The 19,698-nt window shown below is 42.0% G+C and overlaps 1 protein-coding gene and 1 pseudogene across 3 annotated transcripts in view; both read left to right on the top strand.

Moving 5' to 3' along the window:
- The first annotated feature begins 379 nt into the window (after window positions 1-379).
- Window positions 380-19,698, top strand: part of NDUFB6 (NADH:ubiquinone oxidoreductase subunit B6) — a 20,942-nt gene continuing 1,623 nt past the window's right edge. The window contains exons 1-3 of one of the 3 annotated variants that reach the window (XM_017872314.1): window positions 380-839; window positions 2,634-2,726; window positions 14,940-15,196. In XM_017872314.1, the coding sequence (XP_017727803.1) occupies window positions 660-839; window positions 2,634-2,726; window positions 14,940-14,960 (294 nt within the window). In that variant the 5' untranslated portion in view covers window positions 380-659 and the 3' untranslated portion in view covers window positions 14,961-15,196. Of the gene's footprint in view, window positions 840-2,633; window positions 2,727-5,110; window positions 5,219-14,939; window positions 15,197-19,698 lie in introns of those variants that run through there. The other 2 variants (XM_017872312.1, XM_017872313.1) reach the window with 2 other exon arrangements.
- LOC108529798 (DNA fragmentation factor subunit beta pseudogene) lies at window positions 6,171-7,640 on the top strand (annotated as a pseudogene).

The following is a 19,698-nucleotide window of genomic DNA, read 5'->3' as shown; positions in this document are numbered from 1 at the left end:
AAAAAAAAAAAAAAAAAAAAAAAAAAAAAAAAAAGAAAAAAAAAAAAAGAAAGTATGAATGCATCCATGCAATTTTGCTAGATATTAAGCTACTTTTTTCACTATTTCTGTACAGATGGAGGGACAGATGAGACAGCTGCCTGGGGCACTTCAGCAGTTACTGGCACAGCTGGGATTTGAACTTGGATGTTAACTATTTTCATACACTCTCTAGGTCATTCCAAGGTGGTAGAGGCAAGCAAATAATTTCGTATCTGGACAGCATATTCACTGAAACACTTATGCTTATCCTTCCTGCTCCCAGCATACAAGTTCTTCCTTAGCAAAACCTCCAGTCCTCTAATTTAGCATACTTTCGTCTAATCTGTCACTTTCCCCAGGACTCACAACTAAGAGTACTCCTTGTCCCCACCCCGTAATAATCTGGTCGGGTATAGCGGAGGTGAGCGGAGAGAGAATTGGAGGTGGAAAGCTTTGCGCATGCCCGGACACTTAGGACTCTGGGGCCCCTGCAGAGGCAGGACCAGGATGTGACGTAATAACCGAGCGCCGCGCCCTGTGTTCCCGCAAGGTCGCTTTGCAGAGCGGGAGGGAGTTTAAGTAACTAGTCCCTATCTCGAGGGTGGGTCGTGTCCTTTTGCCTTGGTACCAGCGGAGACATGACGGGGTATACTCCGGATGAGAAACTGCGGCTGCAACAGCTGCGAGAGCTGAGAAGGCGATGGCTGAAGGATCAGGAGCTGAGCCCTCGGGAGCCGGTGCTGCCCCCACAGAAGATGTGGCCTATGGAGAAGTTCTGGAATAAGTTTTTGGAGAATAAATCTCCTTGGAGGAAAACGGTGAGTGACAGACCTCCCCGGTCCCCCCTCAACACACCCCACCGCGGCCGGCAGCCCGGACACTGAGCGTCCGCTCCCTACAGCCACACCAAGGACTGATAACCGCTCCGTGCTGGGAAACACTGGCCAGTCCCGGGAGGCAGGAGTCCGGGAATATGTATGGCTTTGAGAGAATCATGCCTTTTATTGTCAAGTACAGTGAGACGGGGGCGAATTTTAATACTTAGGTTTTCCAGGACGCTGCACATTTGGTTCTCTTTTGACTGTAGAAATCTTCCCTCAGAGTAATAGCCAAGGACTCGCTAGAATTAAAATTCTGTGATTTAAGTATTTGAGGACACTTGTCTAACTTTTAAGTGTGACGTTCTAGAGATCAAGTAACACAGTATACAACTACCAGAGGGCACAGCTAGCCCCTAGCTGATAGTACAGCCCCATGTGATCCCCGTAAAAGACAGGGTCCTGTTGGTATGCCTTGTGAGTCACATTCAAGAGCTACCTTTCTAAACTACCGTTCTGTACTTTTAACACAGTGTTTCGTTAAAAAATGACATTTTGGACTTTGAAGAAAATCACTCATTCAAGAAATTTATTTTCAAGGCCTATGGGCATTTTCTTGAGGTCTGTTATGGGTGATAAACATCTCAGAATTGCTTTCAGTTACCTACAACACTTACTGATAATAGTAGTAATAATAGTAAGTAACACCTGGGTGCTTGCTGTGTGCTTGGCACTCTACTGAGGGTTTTACAAGTGTTACTTCATTTCTTTATTCCTGCAAGGTAGATATTCCTAATTCTCACTTTAAATGTGAAGAAACTGAGGCCTACAAAGATTCAGTGATTTGCCGGTGGTCAGGGAGCTAGGAATTGAAGGAGTTCATATTGAAATCAACATGTACCTATTTCTTACTGTGCTACAAAGTCTAGTGCAATAGAATTGTTGAAAATTTTTTCTGAGAAAGTAGTATTGGATATTTATTTATGGTGGTAAAATTCAACTCTTCTCTCACCCTTTGTATCTCTGACATTATCAGGATATTGGCAGTCACTGATTTAAGTTGACATCCCATCCGTCAGCCAGTGATAAAAGGAAGTAAATAAATTATCATGTGTTGAAATTCACCTTACCTTACTTTGATTTATTCTTTTATAATCATATCTGTTATACTTCTTAGATTCTTGATTGTCCCTTCCTTGAATGGATAAGTGTTTTTTAATCAAATTGGAGGACATGGGAAAGTTCCATTTTTACTTCTTTTTTAAAATAGTGTTGCAGAGGGCATTTTGGAGTGAGTTTGGGACACCCATCTTAGTATGTAAAATGTCCTTTTTCCAGCATTGGTGTTGTCAAGGTTTTCTGCCTTATACCTAAAATAATGTGAGTGCCATTGATCGATAAATAAGGGAGATGACTATACCTGAAAAATTATGTAGGTTTGATTACTCTGGTTAAATACATTAAAATTATTATTTCATTATTTTGCTCTATTTTATCTTTAACAAACTTATAAGGGTATTTTTTAAAGTCTTTTAAAAATCTATAAGTGCTTTGCTATAGTCTTGCAAAATACTACTTAAGCATTTTGGTCTGGACTTTGTAGGTATCTTCTAGTGGACTCTGCATTTACTAAGAATATTTGAGTAGATGAGGTTACCTACAGACTATAAGAAAATACGTACCATATAGAGTTTTGTAAAATAATGACATCGTTACATCATTGATGCCTTTTGTTCTGCCATAAATATGAAAAATGGGATATGTTTATTTTGTGTACGTGTTTTTTCCCCCCAGGTCCATGGGGTATACCAAAAGAGTATCTTTATTTTCACTCATCTACTTGTACCTGCCTGGATTATTCATTATTACATGAAGTATCATGTGTCTGTAAGTATGTCCTTTTCAGAATTTATTTTTATATTGTCCAAAATTATTTTCTATGTGGATATCTTACCCTACTTAGTGGAAATAATCTGCCACTTATAAATGGATTTTGAAGTACTTTGAATTCTCTTAGGTAAAAGGTTTAATGAAAGTTATATAATTGGGTATAGTTTTTAAAAAAATATTGTGACTATACTAGTTTACAATTTGAAATGGATTTCCTCATAGAAATTGGTATTTAAGAGATAAGAACGTAGTGAGCTAATAATACTAGGGTAAATTTGGGGTCATGAATAGGAAGGGAGAAAAGAATTTCTGCTCCTTTTTAAAAACCTATATCTGGTATAAGATAAAAATTCAAAATAGACAAAGCTTATCTTTGTCATCATCCCATTTGTTTCCTTCATTTTATCTGGTTCTTCACAACTTTTATTTATTTAGAACTCAGGATGTCCAGATGCCTGCACTTTTTCACTGATACAGATCTTGCATGGGCTGATTGAACTGAGCCAGTCGTGGTATTTTAAATGCTCAGTCTGGTGCAGGGTGTTGGATCCCAGGCAGAATGAGAAGGGCATGCATTTTGGGAAGTGGCATGGCAGAGGGAGCAGTGGAGTGTTGGAACACAAAAGAGTGAGGAGGGCATTCCAAGAGAGGGGTGTTAGATCCTGAGTGGGTTGCAGGGGAGAAGGTTGAGCACATCTGTTTGGGGAGCAACAGTGGCAACAACCTAGTATAGGATATTAGTACCTGAGCAGAGGGAGGAGAACATCTGGAAGAAGGATGGTATGAGGCAGTGAGGCAAGTGGTAACTTAGAGTAAGATGTCAGAACCTGAATGAGGTGAGGCAGGTATTCATGCTGGGATGTGGTTGTGGTGACAGGAGATGGGTTATATATAGGGAGATTGATCAAATACAGGCATACCTCAGAGATACTACAGAATTGGTTCTAGACCACTGCAGTTCCAAAAGTATTCTTTGGTTCTAGACCACCAAAATGAGTTACACAAATTTTTTGGCTTTCTAGTGCATATAAAAGTTATGTTTACACTGTGCTGTAGTCTAAGTGTGTAATAGCAGTATGTGTAAAAGAACAATGTATATGCTTTAATTTAAAAATACTTTATTGCTGGGCCATGTGCGGTGGCTCCCACCTGTAGCCCTAGCACTTTGAGAGACCAAGGCAGGAAGATTGCTTGAGGCCAGAAGTTTGACCAGCCTGGGCAACATAGTGAGACTCCATCTCTACAAAAAAAAAAAAAAAAAAATAGCTGGATGTGGTGGTCCACACCTGTAATCCCAGCTACTCAAGAGGCTGAGATAGGATTCCTTGAGCCCAGGAGGTCAAGGCTACAATAAACTGTGATTGCACCACTGCACTCCAGCCTAGGTGCCAGGGTGATATCCTGCCTTAAAAAAGCAGGCCGGGCACGGTGGCTCACACCTGTAATCCCAGCACTTTGCAAGGCCGAGGTGGGTAGATCACGAGGTCAAGAGATAGAGACCATCCTGGCCAACATGGTGAAACCCCACCTCTACTAAAAATTAAAAAAAATTAGCTAGGCATGGTGGCGCGTGCCTGTAGCCCCAGCTACTCAGGAGATTGAGGCAGAAGAATCACTTGACCCTGGGAGGCAGAGGTTGCAGTGAGCTGAGATTGTGCCTTTGCACTCCAGCCTGGCGACAGAGCGAGACTCCCTCTAAAAAAAAAAAAAAGAAAAAAAAACTTCATTGCTAAAAAATGCTAACGGTCATCTGAGTATGATCTTTTTGCTAGTGGAAGGTCTTGCTTCGATGTTGATAACTGCTGACTGATCAGGGTGATAGTTGTTGCAGGCTGGAGTGGCTGTGGCAATTTCTTAGTGTAAGACAACAGGTTGGACACAGTGGCTCACGCCTGTAATCCCACCACTTTGGGAGGCCAAGGCAGGTAGATCACGAGGTGAGGAGTTCAAGACCAGCCTGGCCAAGATGGTGAAACCCTGTCTCTACTAAAAATACAAAAATTAGCTGGGCGTAGTGGTGGGTGCCTATAATCCCAGCTACTCGGGAGGCTGAGGCAGGAGAATCGCTTAAACCGGGGAGGCGGAGGTTGCAGTGAGCTGAGGTTGCACCACTGCACTCCAGCCTGGGCAACAGAGCAAGACTCCGTCTCCAAAAAAAAAAAAAATTATATATATATTTATATTTGACAATACTGAGGTTTGCCACATCTATTGACTTTTATTTTCATGAAAGATATCTCTGTAGCATGAGATGCTGTTTGATAGCATTTTACCCACAGTAGAACTTTTGGAGTCAGGCCTTTGAAACCATGCCGCTGCTTTATCAACTAAATTTATGTAATATTTGAAATCTTTTGTTGTCATTTCAACAATATTCATAGCATCTTCACCTGGAGCAGATTCCATCTCAAGAAACCACTTTGTTTGCTCATCCAAAAGGAGCAACTTCTCATCTATCAAGCTTTATCATGTGATTGAGGCACTTCAGTCACATCTTCAGGCTCCACTTCTAATTCTAGTTCTTTTGCTATATCCACTACATTGAGAGTTCCTTCCAGCACCGAAGTCTTGAACCCCTCAAAGTCATCCACAAGAGTTGAAATCAACTTCTTCCAAACTCTTGTTCATGTTGATACTTTGACCTCCTCCTATTAATCACGAATCTTCTTAATGGCATATAGGATGGTAAATTCTTTCCCAGAAGATTTTCCATTTACTTTGCTTGATCCATCAGAGGAATCACTATCTTTTTTTTTTTTTTTCTTTTTGAAACAAGGTCTTGCTGTGTCACCCAGGCTGGAGTGCAGTGGTGCCATCTTGGCTCACAGCAGCCTCCGCCTCCCAGGTTCAAGCAGTTCTCCTGCCTCAGCCTACCAAGTAGCTTTTGATATAAAGTGAGAAACATGCAGCTTTTCCTTTTATTTGAACAGTTGGAGGTCATTATAGTATTATTAGTTGGCCTAATTTCAATATTGTTGTGTCTCAGGGAATAGGACGGTCCAAGGAGAGGGAGAGAGGTGGGGAATGACCAGTTGGTGGAACAGTCACAACACACAACATTTACTGATTAAATTCACTATCTTATATGGGTGTGATCTGTGTTGCCCCTAAAATTTATAGTAGTAACATCAAGAATCACTGAGTGCAGATTACCATAACAAATACTAATATAACAATAATGACAAAGTTTGAAGCCAGGTGCGGTGGCTCACACCTGTAATCCCAGTACTTTGGGAGGCTGAGGCGGGCAAATCAGCTGAGGTCAGGAGTTCGAGATCAGCCTGGCCAACGTGGTGAAACCCCATCTCTACTGAAAATACAAAAATTAGCCGGATGTGGTGGTGCACGTCTGTAGTCCCAGCCATTCGGGAGGTTGAGGCAGTAGAATACCTTGAACCTGGGAGAATGAGGTTGCAATGAGCCAAGATCCTGCCACTGCACTCCAGCCTGGGTGACAGAGTGAGACTCCATCTGAAAAAGTTTCAAATATTGGGAGAATTACCAAAATATTGCACAGAGATGGGAAGTGAACACATGCTCTTAGAAAAATGGCACTGAGTTTCCGGGATTGGGGCCCGGCCCATGCCAGCTTTGCAGAGCACACCTGGTGTAGACCCCAGCGGCCGGGGCCAGGACCGGCTTGAGCAGCTGGCCAGCAGGTGCCGCTCCCTGCAGGGCCCAGAGGCCTTGAGGACATCTGCAGTGCTCCAGAAGCCCAAGACCGTGACGCTGCGGGCCCTGTGCAGCTGGAGGAAGTTTGGCGTGGCGAGCAGGAGCTGCAGGGAGGTGCTGCGCAAGGGCTGCCTCCACTTCCAGCTCCCTGAGCACGGCTCCCGGCTGTGCCTGTACGAGGATGGCACGGAGTTGACTGAAGACTACTTCCCCAGCGTCCTCGACAATGCTGAGCTCGTGCTGCTCACCTCGGGCCAGGCCTGGCAGGGATATGTGAGTGACATCGGGCGCTTTCTTAGTGCTTTTCGCGAGGCACACGCTTGGCTCATCCAGGCTGCCCGACAGCTACTGTGTGATGAGCAGGCCACGCAGAGGCAGAGGCTGCTGGCCGACCTCCTGTACAATGTCAGCCAGAACATCATAGCCGACACCCGGGCTGAGGACCTGCTGTGGTTTGAAGGCTTGGAGTCCCAATTTTGGAATAAGTCTGGCTGAGATACAGCTGTGAGAGCCAGATCCAGAGTTACCTGAGAGAGGTGAGCTCCTGCTCCTCCATGGTGGGTGCAGAGGTTCAGGAGGAATTCCTGCAGATCCTCCGCTCCATATGCCAGAAGCTCTAGTCTGTGCAGTGCAATGGCATCTACTTCAACAGAGGAGCCAAGGGTGGCAGCCGTCTCTGCACACCGGAAGGCTAGTTCTCCTGCCAGAGTCCCTTTGACATGGATGGCTGCTTGTCGAGATACTCCATCAACCCCTACAGTAACAGGGAGAGCAGGATCCTCTTCAGCACCAGGAACCTGGATCAGAACCTGGATCACGTAATAGCAGAGACGTACCATCATTCCTACACTGGGTGGAAGCAATTAAAGAACAAGACGGAAGAGAAGTGGACTAGGAATATTTTTATGGCCTGCTTTTTACGTCAGAGAACCTAAAATTAGTGCACATTATCTCCCATAAGAAAACCATCCAAGACCAGCTATGACCTGAACAGAATCTACAAACCCGAGACAAGGTTGAAGAGGAAGTGGCCTGTGCGAAAGTGCCAGTGACACGTACACACCACATTCTCGTCTTTGCTCGAGGCCTGACGTGGGCATAATTTTAACAGGTGCCTTTTTTTTTTGTCCAGTAGCTCCTGGAAAAAAACCTTAAAAAATATTTCCAGCAAATCTGATTTCAGTACATTTCTGAATCGTTGTTTGTTTTTTGTAGATGTAGTTTCACTTTTGTTGCCCAGGCTGGAGTGTAGTGGTGCGATCTCAGCTCACTGCAACCTCCGCCTCCCGGGTTCAAGTGATTCTCCTGCCTCAGCCTCCCAAGTAGCTGGGATTACAGGCATGTGCCACCATGCCTGGCTAATTTTTGTGTTTTTAGTAGAGACAGGGTTTCACCATGTGGGTCAGGCTGGTCTTGAACTCCTGACCTCAGATGATCCACTTGCCTTGGCCTCCTAAAGTGCTGGGATTACAGGTGTGAGCCTCTGTGCCTGGCCTGAATCATTTTTTATACCTTCTGACAGCCCAAGTTCCAGAGGACAGCCTTGGGGTACTCACTGGACGTATTGTGAGTTGTCAGTAGGGATAAGAATTGTCCTGAGCTCAGGAATTCTTCTGTTCTCTGCTTTTACCAATATTTGGTTTGCTCATGTGGTGTGGTCACTATACTAAAACGGTGTTATGGCTGAAGTTAACCACTCTTGTTTGAGGGACAAGTTGTTTATGCATCAGCTGTCTCTTGGGTCTCCATTTCCATGGCACATGGGCAACTCTATCCTTTTTGACTCTTCTAAATGCCCAAAAGAGAGGTGTCGTGCTTTGGGGTTAAGATGTTTGTACTCCATAAAGAACATACAAGGACGTTCACTGCTGGCCTTATTTTTTTTTTTTTTTTTTTTTTTTTTTTTTTTTTTTAGACAGGGTCTCACTGTGTCTCGTAGCTGAAGTTGCAGTGGCACAATCTCAGCTGCCTGCAACCTCTGCCTCCAGGGTTCAAGCGATTCTCCTGCCTCAGCCTCCCAACTACCTGGGATTATAGGTGTCCACCACCATAGCTGGCTAATTTTTGTATTTTTAGTAGAGGTGGGCTTTTGCCCTGTTGGCCACACTGGTCTCGAACTCCTGACCTCAGGTGATCTGCCCGTTTTGGCCTCCCAAAGTGCGGGATTACAAGCGTGAGCCACTGCACCTGGCCTGCTGAATTGTTTATAATGGCAAAAAGTAGGAAACCTCCCAATGTCTATGAGTAGGGCCATAGCTATTATGTCGAACTACATGAAACTGCCGTTTTTCTAGGCCAAAAATGGGGAGTGATCATTAACTTCATGATTCAACCTGATATGTTTACATAGTGCTAACTATGTTGCAGTTTCAAGCTTTTATGAAGAAAGTGTTTCTATGTAGAAACTGGAAGCTGTTCAGTGCAAGGCAGCTGAACCCTGCTCCTGCTCCATTTGTCATAGTTACTGTCATCTCAGATAATATGGAGCTCATGTCAGCAGTGCAAGTGGTGGGTGCACAGAGACAATCTGGAAGTAAACATGCTGATCTGAACAGCAGTAATCCTGGGGGACATGAGGGTGGGACTGAATTACAGAGGACTCATTTTCTTTTCTTTTTTTTTTTTTGAGACGGAGTCTCGCTCTGTCACCCAGGCTGGAGTGCAGTGGCCGGATCTCAGCTCACTGCAAGCTCCGCCTCCCGGGTTTACGCCATTCTCCTGTCTCAGCCTCCGGAGTAGCTGGGACCACAGACGCCCGCCACCTCGCCCGGCTAGTTTTTTGTATTTTTTAGTAGAGATGGGGTTTCACCGTGTTAGCCAGGATGGTCTTGATCTCCCGACCTCGTGATCCACCCGTCTCGGCCTCCCAAAGTGCTGGGATTACAGGCTTGAGCCACCGCGCCCGGCCATGGACTCATTTTCTAAATCATGTATTTTATGATACTTGAATTTTTTTGAAATGGGCATTTATTTTATAACATGTTATAATGCACTTTTTTAAAAAAGTCATTTTGTAATATTTGAATTTTTACATTTGTTGTATAATCGAGAAAAGCAATAAAGATTTTTGAAAAAAAAAGAAAAATGGCACTGATAGAGTTGCTTGTCTCGGGGTTACTAAAACCTTCTGTTTATAAGAAAACACAACATATGTGAAGTGCAGTAAAGCAAAGTGCAATAAGGTGAGGTATGCCTGTGAGTACATATGTTGATGATAAAGGGACCCAGGATTCTCACTGCCAGAAAAGGGAGTTATATATGTGAAAAGCTTGTGGTGGTGGAATGGAATTGGAAGTACTGGTGTGAACTCATGGTTTTTAAAATGTATTGATAGACCTAGAAATAGATATAGATGTAAATGTGGATGTGTGTGTATCTGCGTGTACATATTCTCTAGTTCTGTTCACTGAGAAGGCCTGGAAACATTGCCACTCCTTAGTAATAAGCACACTTAGAAGCCAGGTCTTATTTTCTAAATACAGATATCCACTGAAAGGACCCAGAGCTCAGAGCAATGGCCGATTCCAGGGCGGGAGGAGAGAAAGTATAAGATGAACTTGGAACATATTATTGTGCCAGAAAGTAAAGAAGTGCTGAAAGAATGATGAGAACGTATTTCAAAGGACACAGAATCAGTTTGCAAGCACTCCTACTAGGGCAATTTGAGCATCAAAATAAATAATGAGAGTAATAGATGATAGTCACCTGAGTAAAATGAAAATCCATGAGTGTAAACTGATATAAATAAGTGAAATAATAAATGGGTAGAAAAGAAAGCTTTTTGATGCAATAATTTGCTGAATGATAGAAAAATTACCATTTGAGAATCATCATAGTAATATTTAATTCAGCTAAGGAACATCAAAAGATGCTAACATTAGTCTGGGCACAGTGGCTAACACCTGTAATCCCACCACTTTGGGAGGCTGAGGTGGGAGGACCACTTGAGGCCAAGAGTTTGAGATCAACCTGGGCAACATAATGAGACCCCATCCCCATCCCTAAAAAAAAAAAAGAAAAAGAGCCGAGTAGTCCCAGCTATTCAGGAGGCTGAGGCAGGAGGATCGCTTGAGCCCAGGATGTGGAGCCTGCAATGAGCTACGATTGTGCTGCCCACTGTACTCCATCCACCCTGGGTGACACAGTGAGACTCCCATCTCAATCAAAAAGAGAAAACTCAAAAAAAAAAAGGATGCTAATACTAAGTGTAAAGTACTTATCCTCAAAGTACTTATTTGTTACAAAGGGGGAAAGAGTGTCTTTGTAGTAGAGAAATCTGGCAGATGCCACCTTAGTCAAGGCGTCTAACATTATCGATAATGGGGCAAACTGAAATTGTGTGTTACTTGATAGGCTGAAATAAGAACACAGCATTACTTTTGTGATGTTCCTGCCAAAGGTGCATAACCTGAATATAATTTATTGATTAAATTCACATGAGGAAACAGAAGATTAAACCCAAACAGAGGGGCTATTCTGTATCATTATAGGCATTATACCTTCAGAAATGTCAAGAACGTGAATGTTAAAGAACAGCTTTAATATTATTCCAGTTTGAGGAAGAATAAAGAGGTATGCCACCTAAATGCAGTTCTTCATTAATAGCCATAATTGCATAATCTGTAAGAACAGTGATGGTGTTGGCAGTCAGAATTTTAAAGAGCCTATGCAATCAATGGAGAACATGTCATGTAAGGGGATTTTCTGGCAAGTCCAAACAATTATTGAGACAGCTGGGAAAATCTGAATGGATTTTTTTAGACCAGGTAGAGACAGTAATGTATGAGTGCTAATTTCCTGATCTTGATAGTTGTATTGTAATTATTTTAAGAATACTGTCTTTGTAGGAAGTACACTAGTGTAATAAACTAGTCAGCAATTTACTATAAAGTGATTCAAGGAAAAAATTCTTTTTTTTCATTCTTGCAGCCTTATGTAAGTTTAAAATTATTTCAGAGTAAGGACAGAAGTTAAGGACTGCCTAACAAATTATAGCTAATGCAATGGATATTGGCTTTTCTGTTAGCCTATTGACAGGAGAGTGAAACAACCAAAATTTTGGGGGGTTTTCAAAACACTCCTGCCCCCAACATGACTTATTCTCTCTGATTGTGTTCTCTATTGATTGTATAGGCTCTTTAAAATTCTGATTGCTGACATCTTTGTTCTGTGTAATAAGCAGATTAAGCCCCTTGATTAACAAATACGGAGTGCCTAGCATGTCCTCTTCCTTTATTGCTATAGAAAGAATATACAAGACCAAATTCCTGATCTCAAAGACTTTATAGTAAAGTTGGAAGATAGGTATAATTTGGGAAAGAGCATGGAGGAAAAAAGTTAATTCCTGTTAGAAGCAAAGATAAGGAGTCAGTAATGAACATGGCCATATGTACTTAAGACTGAGGAGCTGACTAGAATGGAAGGTCTTGTTGACTAGGTAGTCTGGAACCAATTTCTGGAAGGTCTTGAAAGTTAGATAGATGAAGTCGAACTGCATGTGATAGACAATGGGAAGCTTTCCATTTTTTTAATGGGAGAGTGACTTGAATGTGATACATTGAGGAAAATGAAGAAAAACATTGAAACATAGGGTGAATTGAAGGGAAGAAAGTTCTGACAGCAGGGCAGATCAGCTGGAGGCCGCTGGATTTTAGTAGATGTCAGTTGAGAATCTGGTTAGGGTGAAGATAGCAGGGATGAAGAAGAATAAAGCCAGAGACACTTTTAAAGGAGGAAACACCTGAAGATGGTGGTTGATTAAGCTGGGGATAAAACCAAAGTTCACAGTCATTTATCACTGTAAAATCTCTAGCCTTGGAAATTATAAGTAGGGTATTGGAAGGGAGGGCTTTCCGATGATAGGATAGAAGTGAATTTTTTTAGGCCGGGTGCAGTGGCTCATGCCTATAATCTAGCACTTTGGGAGGCTGAGGCGGGTGGATTGCTTGAGCTCAGGAGTTCGAGACCAGCCTGGGCAACATAGCGAAACCTCGTCTCTACTAATAGTAAATACAAAAAATTGGCTGGGCTTGGTGGCGTGTGCCTGTGATCCCAGCTACTCAGGAGGCTGAGGCAGAAGAATTGCTAGAACCCAGGAGGCAGAAGTTGCAGTGAGTCGAGATCGGGCCACTGCGCTCTCTAGCCTGGGCGATATAACGAGACTCCGTCTCAAAAAAAAAAAAAGTGAATTTTTTAGGAGCATCTGCTGCCATGGCAGTTTTGGAGATGTCCAAGTGGACATGGCCTGTCTTATGTGTTACAAACATGAGATTATTAGTTCTAAGAGGAATTACAGTTGGGTTAGGGGATTTTCATATTACAAACCAACACAAACTCTCTCTACAGCCATTGAAAAGGGCTAACAATTTATCTCTCTAAGGGTCAGAGAATAGTTTAGATTTCTGTTGTTGATGGGCTTAAAAAAACTTTATGTTCATAAAAAGGCTACTTCATTTCATTATACATCTGTTATGTTTTCACTATTTTGGCATGTAAGACCCTAGAGAAGAAAATATATTACTTTCTGTCAGTGAAAGTTTAACATCCAAGAGTGATTTTTATGTGCAGAAAGAACTGGTTACAGTGACTTGAAATACAGATTAATATTCAGTTCTTTATATAAAACATAATTTTTTCCTAATTCTTTAAATTCAGTTTTAAAGTTCTATTAAACTATGCATCTAGTAAAATAATAATCTCCTTTGTTTTTACCATCTTTGGATTAATTGAAGTTGAACTCTTCTGAAACAATTCCATTTACAAACATAGCCAAATTCTCTTAAATATTTTCAATTGTATTTATACATTTTGTGTGTTCAATTTTATTTTAAAGTATTTATATGGTAAGTTTATGATTCTAAGAAGTAATTTTTTTCAACCTGAAATCACAAATCTAAATCAATTATGCATTATACCTAGAATCCTAAACCTAATTTTTTAAAACCTCTGTTAGCCAGATTATCTTATACATTACAAACTCTAACCAACAGAATGTATGGAATGTACCAATGTTTTCAGAACTTTTAAAAGTTGACACATTCACTTATTTATACTCTGGGTTTAACTTCCTTTATCATATCTAAATGTAACTACATTTTTCTGGGATCGAAAAGACATTTCTAGGAGAAGTAAATTTAACAAGCTGCAGTTACTAGGTTGGCAATTCAGTAGTTATGTGGTTCCTTATCTGAGGGTTCACACTTCCAGGTGATTTTTCCTGAGCCATAGATGGACATATTTAGTTAAACATTTTGTGTCAGTACAGGTCCCAAAGCCACTCACTTACCTTACTTTTTCTCCATTTGAGTAGGTAAAAGATTGCATCTTCAGTAAGATTGCAACCAGTTTGCTTCAGCTCACTCCTTTGTTGCCTAATTGAATTCTGCATCTCTCGGATGACTTTTCAGTGTCTTTTTGCCTTTTGGCACGTAAAGACATTTTAAAGTCCTCACATTGTATTCTGAATTTCTCTCATGTTCCAGTTCTCTATGCTTTATATCATGCCAATAATCTTTTAAATTTTGAGCAGTGGTATCTTGTGCAGATGTATATGCATTAAAAGTACATGTATTCAACAATTACTTATGTAGTACCTCTTATGTGCAAGGCACTGTTGTAAACACCAGGATACAGCAGTGAACAGAGCAGATTGAGTCCCTCCCCTCATGAAATGTTCAGTTTTAGAGACTGGTAATAAATATATAAACAAAGAGGTATATTATGTATAGGAGAACAAGTCTATAAAAGAAGAATTAAGCAGGGTAAAAACTAGAGACTGATAGCGCTTGCTATTTTAATTAGGCCTCTCTGAGGGAGTGATCTTTGAAGACAAACATAAATGAAATGAGGATACAGGCCAAGCAGTATTTAGGAGAAGAACATTTCAGGTAGAGGAATCTTGAAGTACAAAGGCCTTGAGGCACAAGCAGGCTTGACTGAATTGGCCTCCTAGGAAGGGAGCCACTGTGGCTGTAGTACAGTGAGTGAAGGAGAAAAGACTGGCTTTTTCTCTAAGAATTATGAAACTTTGAGCAGAGTGACCTATCTTAAAAGAATCAGTTTACTCTGCCTTGAAGTGTGGAGAATAGACTTTTCATTTGCATAGGAGGGCACAAGTGGAAGCAGAGTGGCTAGTAGGTGCTGTGTGGTAGTTGAGGTGAAAATATGATAAGGCTTGGACAAGGCTGGTGATGAGAACCAGTTGGATTCAGGGTATATTCTCAGGATAGAATCAACAGGCTCTGCTGAGGAGTCAAGGTTTCTGGCTTTCATAACTGGGGGAATAAAAGTGCCATTTACTGAGATGGGGGACATGGGGAGGAGCAGTTTGGGGATGGGAGAAGTTAAGTGTCAGACCTGGTTAAGTTTGAGATACCTATTTGATAGCTAAGTAGAGATGTTGAGTAAACAGTTGGATATGTGAATTCGGAGTTCTGTGAAAGTTTGGAGCTTAAGTTAAAATTTGGGGTATGACCTATTTCTTATTTTCAGAAGAAACTCTTAACACCATAATTAATACAGAGTTAACTTTTATTACAGGAAAAACCATATGCTAGTTGAAAGGAAGGCCAGGGAATTTCCCTGTAAGTCTTAAAACTTCTGATTTTTCTTTTTATTGTTTTTCTCTCTCCTTTTCCTCCCTTCCAAGCAATTATTAGATAAAATGGTTTGTTCTTCTCACTTTTCAGTTAAGTCCTGGTTTTGGTGTTCTTTTAAAAAAAAAAAAAAAAAACAAAAAGGAAGGAAATAGCATAGGTAACAATTCCGTTCAAATGGGAAGTGAGCACATTAATTTTCAACCTGGCTGTTAAAACGTTGTTTTGTGACCTTGAGGTCTAAAGGGAGGTTGAAAGTACCCAAGTTTTTCACTGTGTCCTGTTTTCATGTTGGGTAAGAGGCTTAGGGCACGAGCCTAAGCAAACATCCATGCATGGTGACAGCAACTGAATTTCTGTTATTAATTCAAAACTCTCATGTCCTATGGCTTTGTACTTCATTTTCAAGATTTGACCTTAATTTGTCCATCTGTGAATTTAACATCCACTAGTGGGTGTTTTAAATTTTAAACTATGGGCTGGGTGCAGTGGCTCACGCCTATAATCCCAGCACTTTGGGAGTCCGAGGCGGGTGGATCATGAGGTCAGGAGATTGAGACCATCTTGGCTAACACGGTGAGACCCCGTCTCTACTAAAAATACAAAAAATTAGCTGGGCGTGGTGGTGGGCGCCTGTAGTCCCAGCTGCTCAGGAGGCTGAGGCAGGAGAATGGTGTGAACCCAGGAGGCGGAACTTACAGTGAGCCGAGATCACACCACTGCACTCCAGCATGGGCGACCGAGCAAGACTCTGTCTCAAAAAAAAAAAAAAAAAAAAAAATTTTATACTATGAATGTGTGAGCTATAGTACTAATTTGAAATGAATTATTTTACCATTAAAAGATGACTCAGTAGTTGGTATTTTTACTAGCCGTTTGTGAGGCTATTATTTAGCATAGTAGAATACATACTATGTTCTTGTCTATTTCTAGTCACAGATGATGAATGATCATAACTCAAAATTCCTTAATTTAAATAACAAAACTTAGTGTGATTCTTGCTTTAATCGAATGACTTAGTCACAGTAATCATTATCTGTTGCAACAAGGGAATTTTAGGAAGGGCCACCAAAACTGGCCAACTGTCCCAGTTGGAACGCTGCTTTAGAAAATAGCTGGGGGGTGGCCAGGCGTGGTGGCTCAAGCCTGTAATCCCAGCACTTTGGGAGGCTGAGGTGGGTGGATCACGAGGTCAGTAGTTCAAGACCACCCTGGCCAACATGGTGAAACCCCATCTCTATTAAAAATACAAAAATTACCGTGCGTGGTGGCGGGTGCCTGTAATCACAGCTACTGGGGAGGCTGAGGCAGGAGAATTACTTGAAACTGGAAGGCGGAGGTTGCAGTGAGCCGAGATCGTGCCACTGCACTCCAGCCTGGGAAACAAGAGTGAAACTCCATTGCAAAAAAAAAAAAAAAAAAGTAGGGGGGTATCAGGGGCTCACGCCTGTAATTACAGCACTATGGGAAGCGGAGGTGGGTGGATCCCTTGAAGCTAGGAGTTCAAGACCAGCCTGGCCAACATGGTGAAACATCATCTCTACTGAAAAAAAAAATACAAAAATAAGCCAGGTGTGGTGGTGCACGCCTGTAATCCCAGCTACCTGGAGGCTGAGGCACAAGAATTGCTTGAACCTGGAAGGCGGAAGTTGCAGTGTGCGGAGATTGTGCCACTATACTCCAGCCTGGGTCACAGAATGAGACTCTGTCTCGGGGAAAAAAAAAAAAAAAAAAGAAGAAGTAGGGGCTGGGCATGGTGGCTCACACCTGTAATCCCAGCACTTTGAGAGGCAGAGGCAGGTGGGTCACCTGAGGTCAGGATTTTGAGACCAGCCTGGCCAACATGGTGAAACTCCATCTCTACTATTAATAAAAATACAAAAATTAGCTGGGCATGGTGGTGCATGCCTGTAATCCTAGCTACTGGGGAGGGTGAGGCACAAGAATCGCCTGAACCTGGGAGGCACAGGTTGCAGTGAGCCAAGATTGTGCCACTGCACTCCAGCCTGAGCGACAGAGCACCCTGCCTCAAAAAAAAAAAGGGGGGGGGGGATTTCTCCTTTTGTTTTATTGTGTAACACTGATGTGTGTTATAGCCTAGATAGTCTCAAAATAGGAAATTATCTTGCTGGTTTTACCAGTTGGGCGATTTATATTTATTTAGTCTTCCATTTATTCCATTTAAATGTTAATTTATTTTGCCATTACTGTTCAAAGGAAAAGGAGAGCTCTATTCAGAAGACCATATCAGGGATCCTGTAGCATTTCTCATATTTCTGTATTTTTTGCCACTGTGGTTCTTTCCTGTTTCTGTGCCATGACCCCTTTGAGGAACTGAAGAACGCTCATTGTATGTATGTTTAGAATAGGACAAGTAATAACAAACTTCCAAATCCCAGTGGCTTAACAAAACAGAGGTTTATTTCTTGTTGACATCACAGAATACTGTGGATCAGGTGATCCTCCTCAATCCAATAGCTGTGCCTCTCGAATATGAGGTTCCAAGATCGTGATAGAGAGGGCAGGATGTCTCGGGATGATTTTTAGGGTCTAAGCTTAGAAGTAGCTCACATCACTTCTGCTCAAATTCTGTTAGCTAAAACTCACTGTCATCTTCCCAAATATTATCTGTGTGCTCTTTGCTATTTCCCAGGCCCCTGTTCATGGAGTTTCTGCTACATTCCATATTTCTAGTCACCAAACAGCTTTTTGCTTCTTTCTTTACCCATGCATAACACACTTAGTCCCTCTCCTTAGGGAGAAATCCCCAAGTCCCATTCCATCACTGCACTCGGCCTCAAATCCATGATCTCCAGATGATGTACAGTAGTATGTCAGGTTTAGACATGACTTCTGTTGATCTGAGGATCAGTGAACTAAGACAGGTTAACTATATCCTTGTCCCCCAACCACAGCCATTGTTCAGTGGTATAATTTGGATAGCATAGTAGTCACTGATTCTCAGCAATTCTGAAATCTCATTCCTAACCCCTATGTGTGAGAAATTACTTGAATGGGCACTGATTTTGTTTTCTTGAAAGAACACCTTTGTCCATAGTTCTTCCTGGTTCCTGGCTCTGTCCAGGGGGTTTGTTCTTTTCATTATCTACCGAGACCACATCTAAGTGGTACTGGGAAGCATGCCCTCCTTAGGTGCTGTATGGGCTTCAAAATCTGCCACCTGCTTGCAGGAGGTTGAATGCCAGAGGTGGTTTTAATTTCAGACATTCTGGCAGGATTTTGTAAACTATATGTTTGGTTTCTTTGTCCAACCATTTCCCTTAACATTTGGAAGCATGAAAAGAAAAATATTTGGTAGGCATCTAATGTGTTTACTTCTAGTCAGTTTCTCATGCCAGTATCTGTTTTTCCTATACATAGTTACCAGCTTCTCTCATTTCTTTGTCCTTATGCATCTGCCTCTCTCACCTCATTGGCAGCTATGTGGAGGCCATCTGAGGCAGACTGGGTCAAAGGCTACCTTCATTTTTTTTTTTTTTGAGACAGTCTTGCTCTGTCGTCCAGGCTGGAGTGCAGTGGCCGGATCTCAGCTCACTGCAAGCTCCGCCTCCCGGGTTTATGCCATTCTCCCGCCTCAGCCTCCCGAGTAGCTGGGACTACAGGCGTCCGCCACCTCACCCAGCTAGATTTTTGTATTTTTTAGTAGAGACGGGGTTTCACCATGTTAGCCAGGATGGTCTTGATCTCCTGATCTCATGATCCGCCCGTCTCGGCCTCCCAAAGTGCTGGGATTACAGGCTTGAGCCACCGCGCCTGGCCAGGCTATCTTCATTTTAAACTGATCTTTGCCATAGTGCTGTGTCCCTCTGTTTGAATTTTATTGGGCTTCTGTTGCTTAGATCTCTTGTGTTAACTTACTGTTTAGGAATTCTGAAGTAGTCTGATTTTCCACTACCACAAGGTCCTGATTTTTTATTTATTTTTAAGATAGAGGGTCCCACTCTTACCCAGCCTGGTTTTGAACTCTAGGCCTCAAGCAGTCCTCCTGCCTTGGACTCTCAAAGTGCTGGGATTACAGGCATGAGCCACCATGACTGGCCCGAATTTTTAGATTTTATTAACTTTTTTTTTTTTTTTTTTGGTCAGGAACAGAAAGTCACCAGTGTGGACCAAAGGTGTTCTCTCTTCCTTTCCATTTTTATGTCTCCTCTCAAATCAGCCACTTTTTGCCTGAGCTCATGCTTCTTAAAGTACATTCCCAAGGCAGTCAATAGGATCCAAACACATACTATAAACTTTTTTTCTAGCTACTTCTTTTAGAACCTCAAGTTCATTAGGCAGTCTGCTTCCAAGTTATAGGACATATTTTGCTAAATAGTTTGCCACTGCCTTTTGTTTCCATTTTTATCTTTGCTACCAGACTGCTAAGCCAGTGCCCTATAGCTTGATTTTTATTACAGCAGCATTAGTGCCACTTCAAGGCACTGATTTCTGTTGGGATAATGCTAGCTATGAAAACAAATTGTTGCCCAAATGTATAATGGCTTAAACATAATATATTTTTTCATTGGATTATAATCCTGAGCAGTACCGGTCAGGGAATGGCAGGGATTGGGGTGGGGATGGAGACAGTTCTACTCTTCCCAGTCATTCAGGGACTGGCAGGCTAATAGAATCTGTTATCTTAAACACATGGCTGAAACTGAAATTGAATAATCTTTTTTTTTTTTTTTTTTTTTTTT

Source organism: Rhinopithecus bieti, unplaced genomic scaffold, assembly GCF_001698545.2.
Source record: "Rhinopithecus bieti isolate Rb0 unplaced genomic scaffold, ASM169854v2 scaffold_6113, whole genome shotgun sequence".
Lineage (NCBI taxonomy): Eukaryota > Metazoa > Chordata > Mammalia > Primates > Cercopithecidae > Rhinopithecus > Rhinopithecus bieti.
The sequence above is the reverse complement of the archived record's forward strand: the minus strand, read 5'-3'. Positions and strand labels throughout refer to the sequence as shown.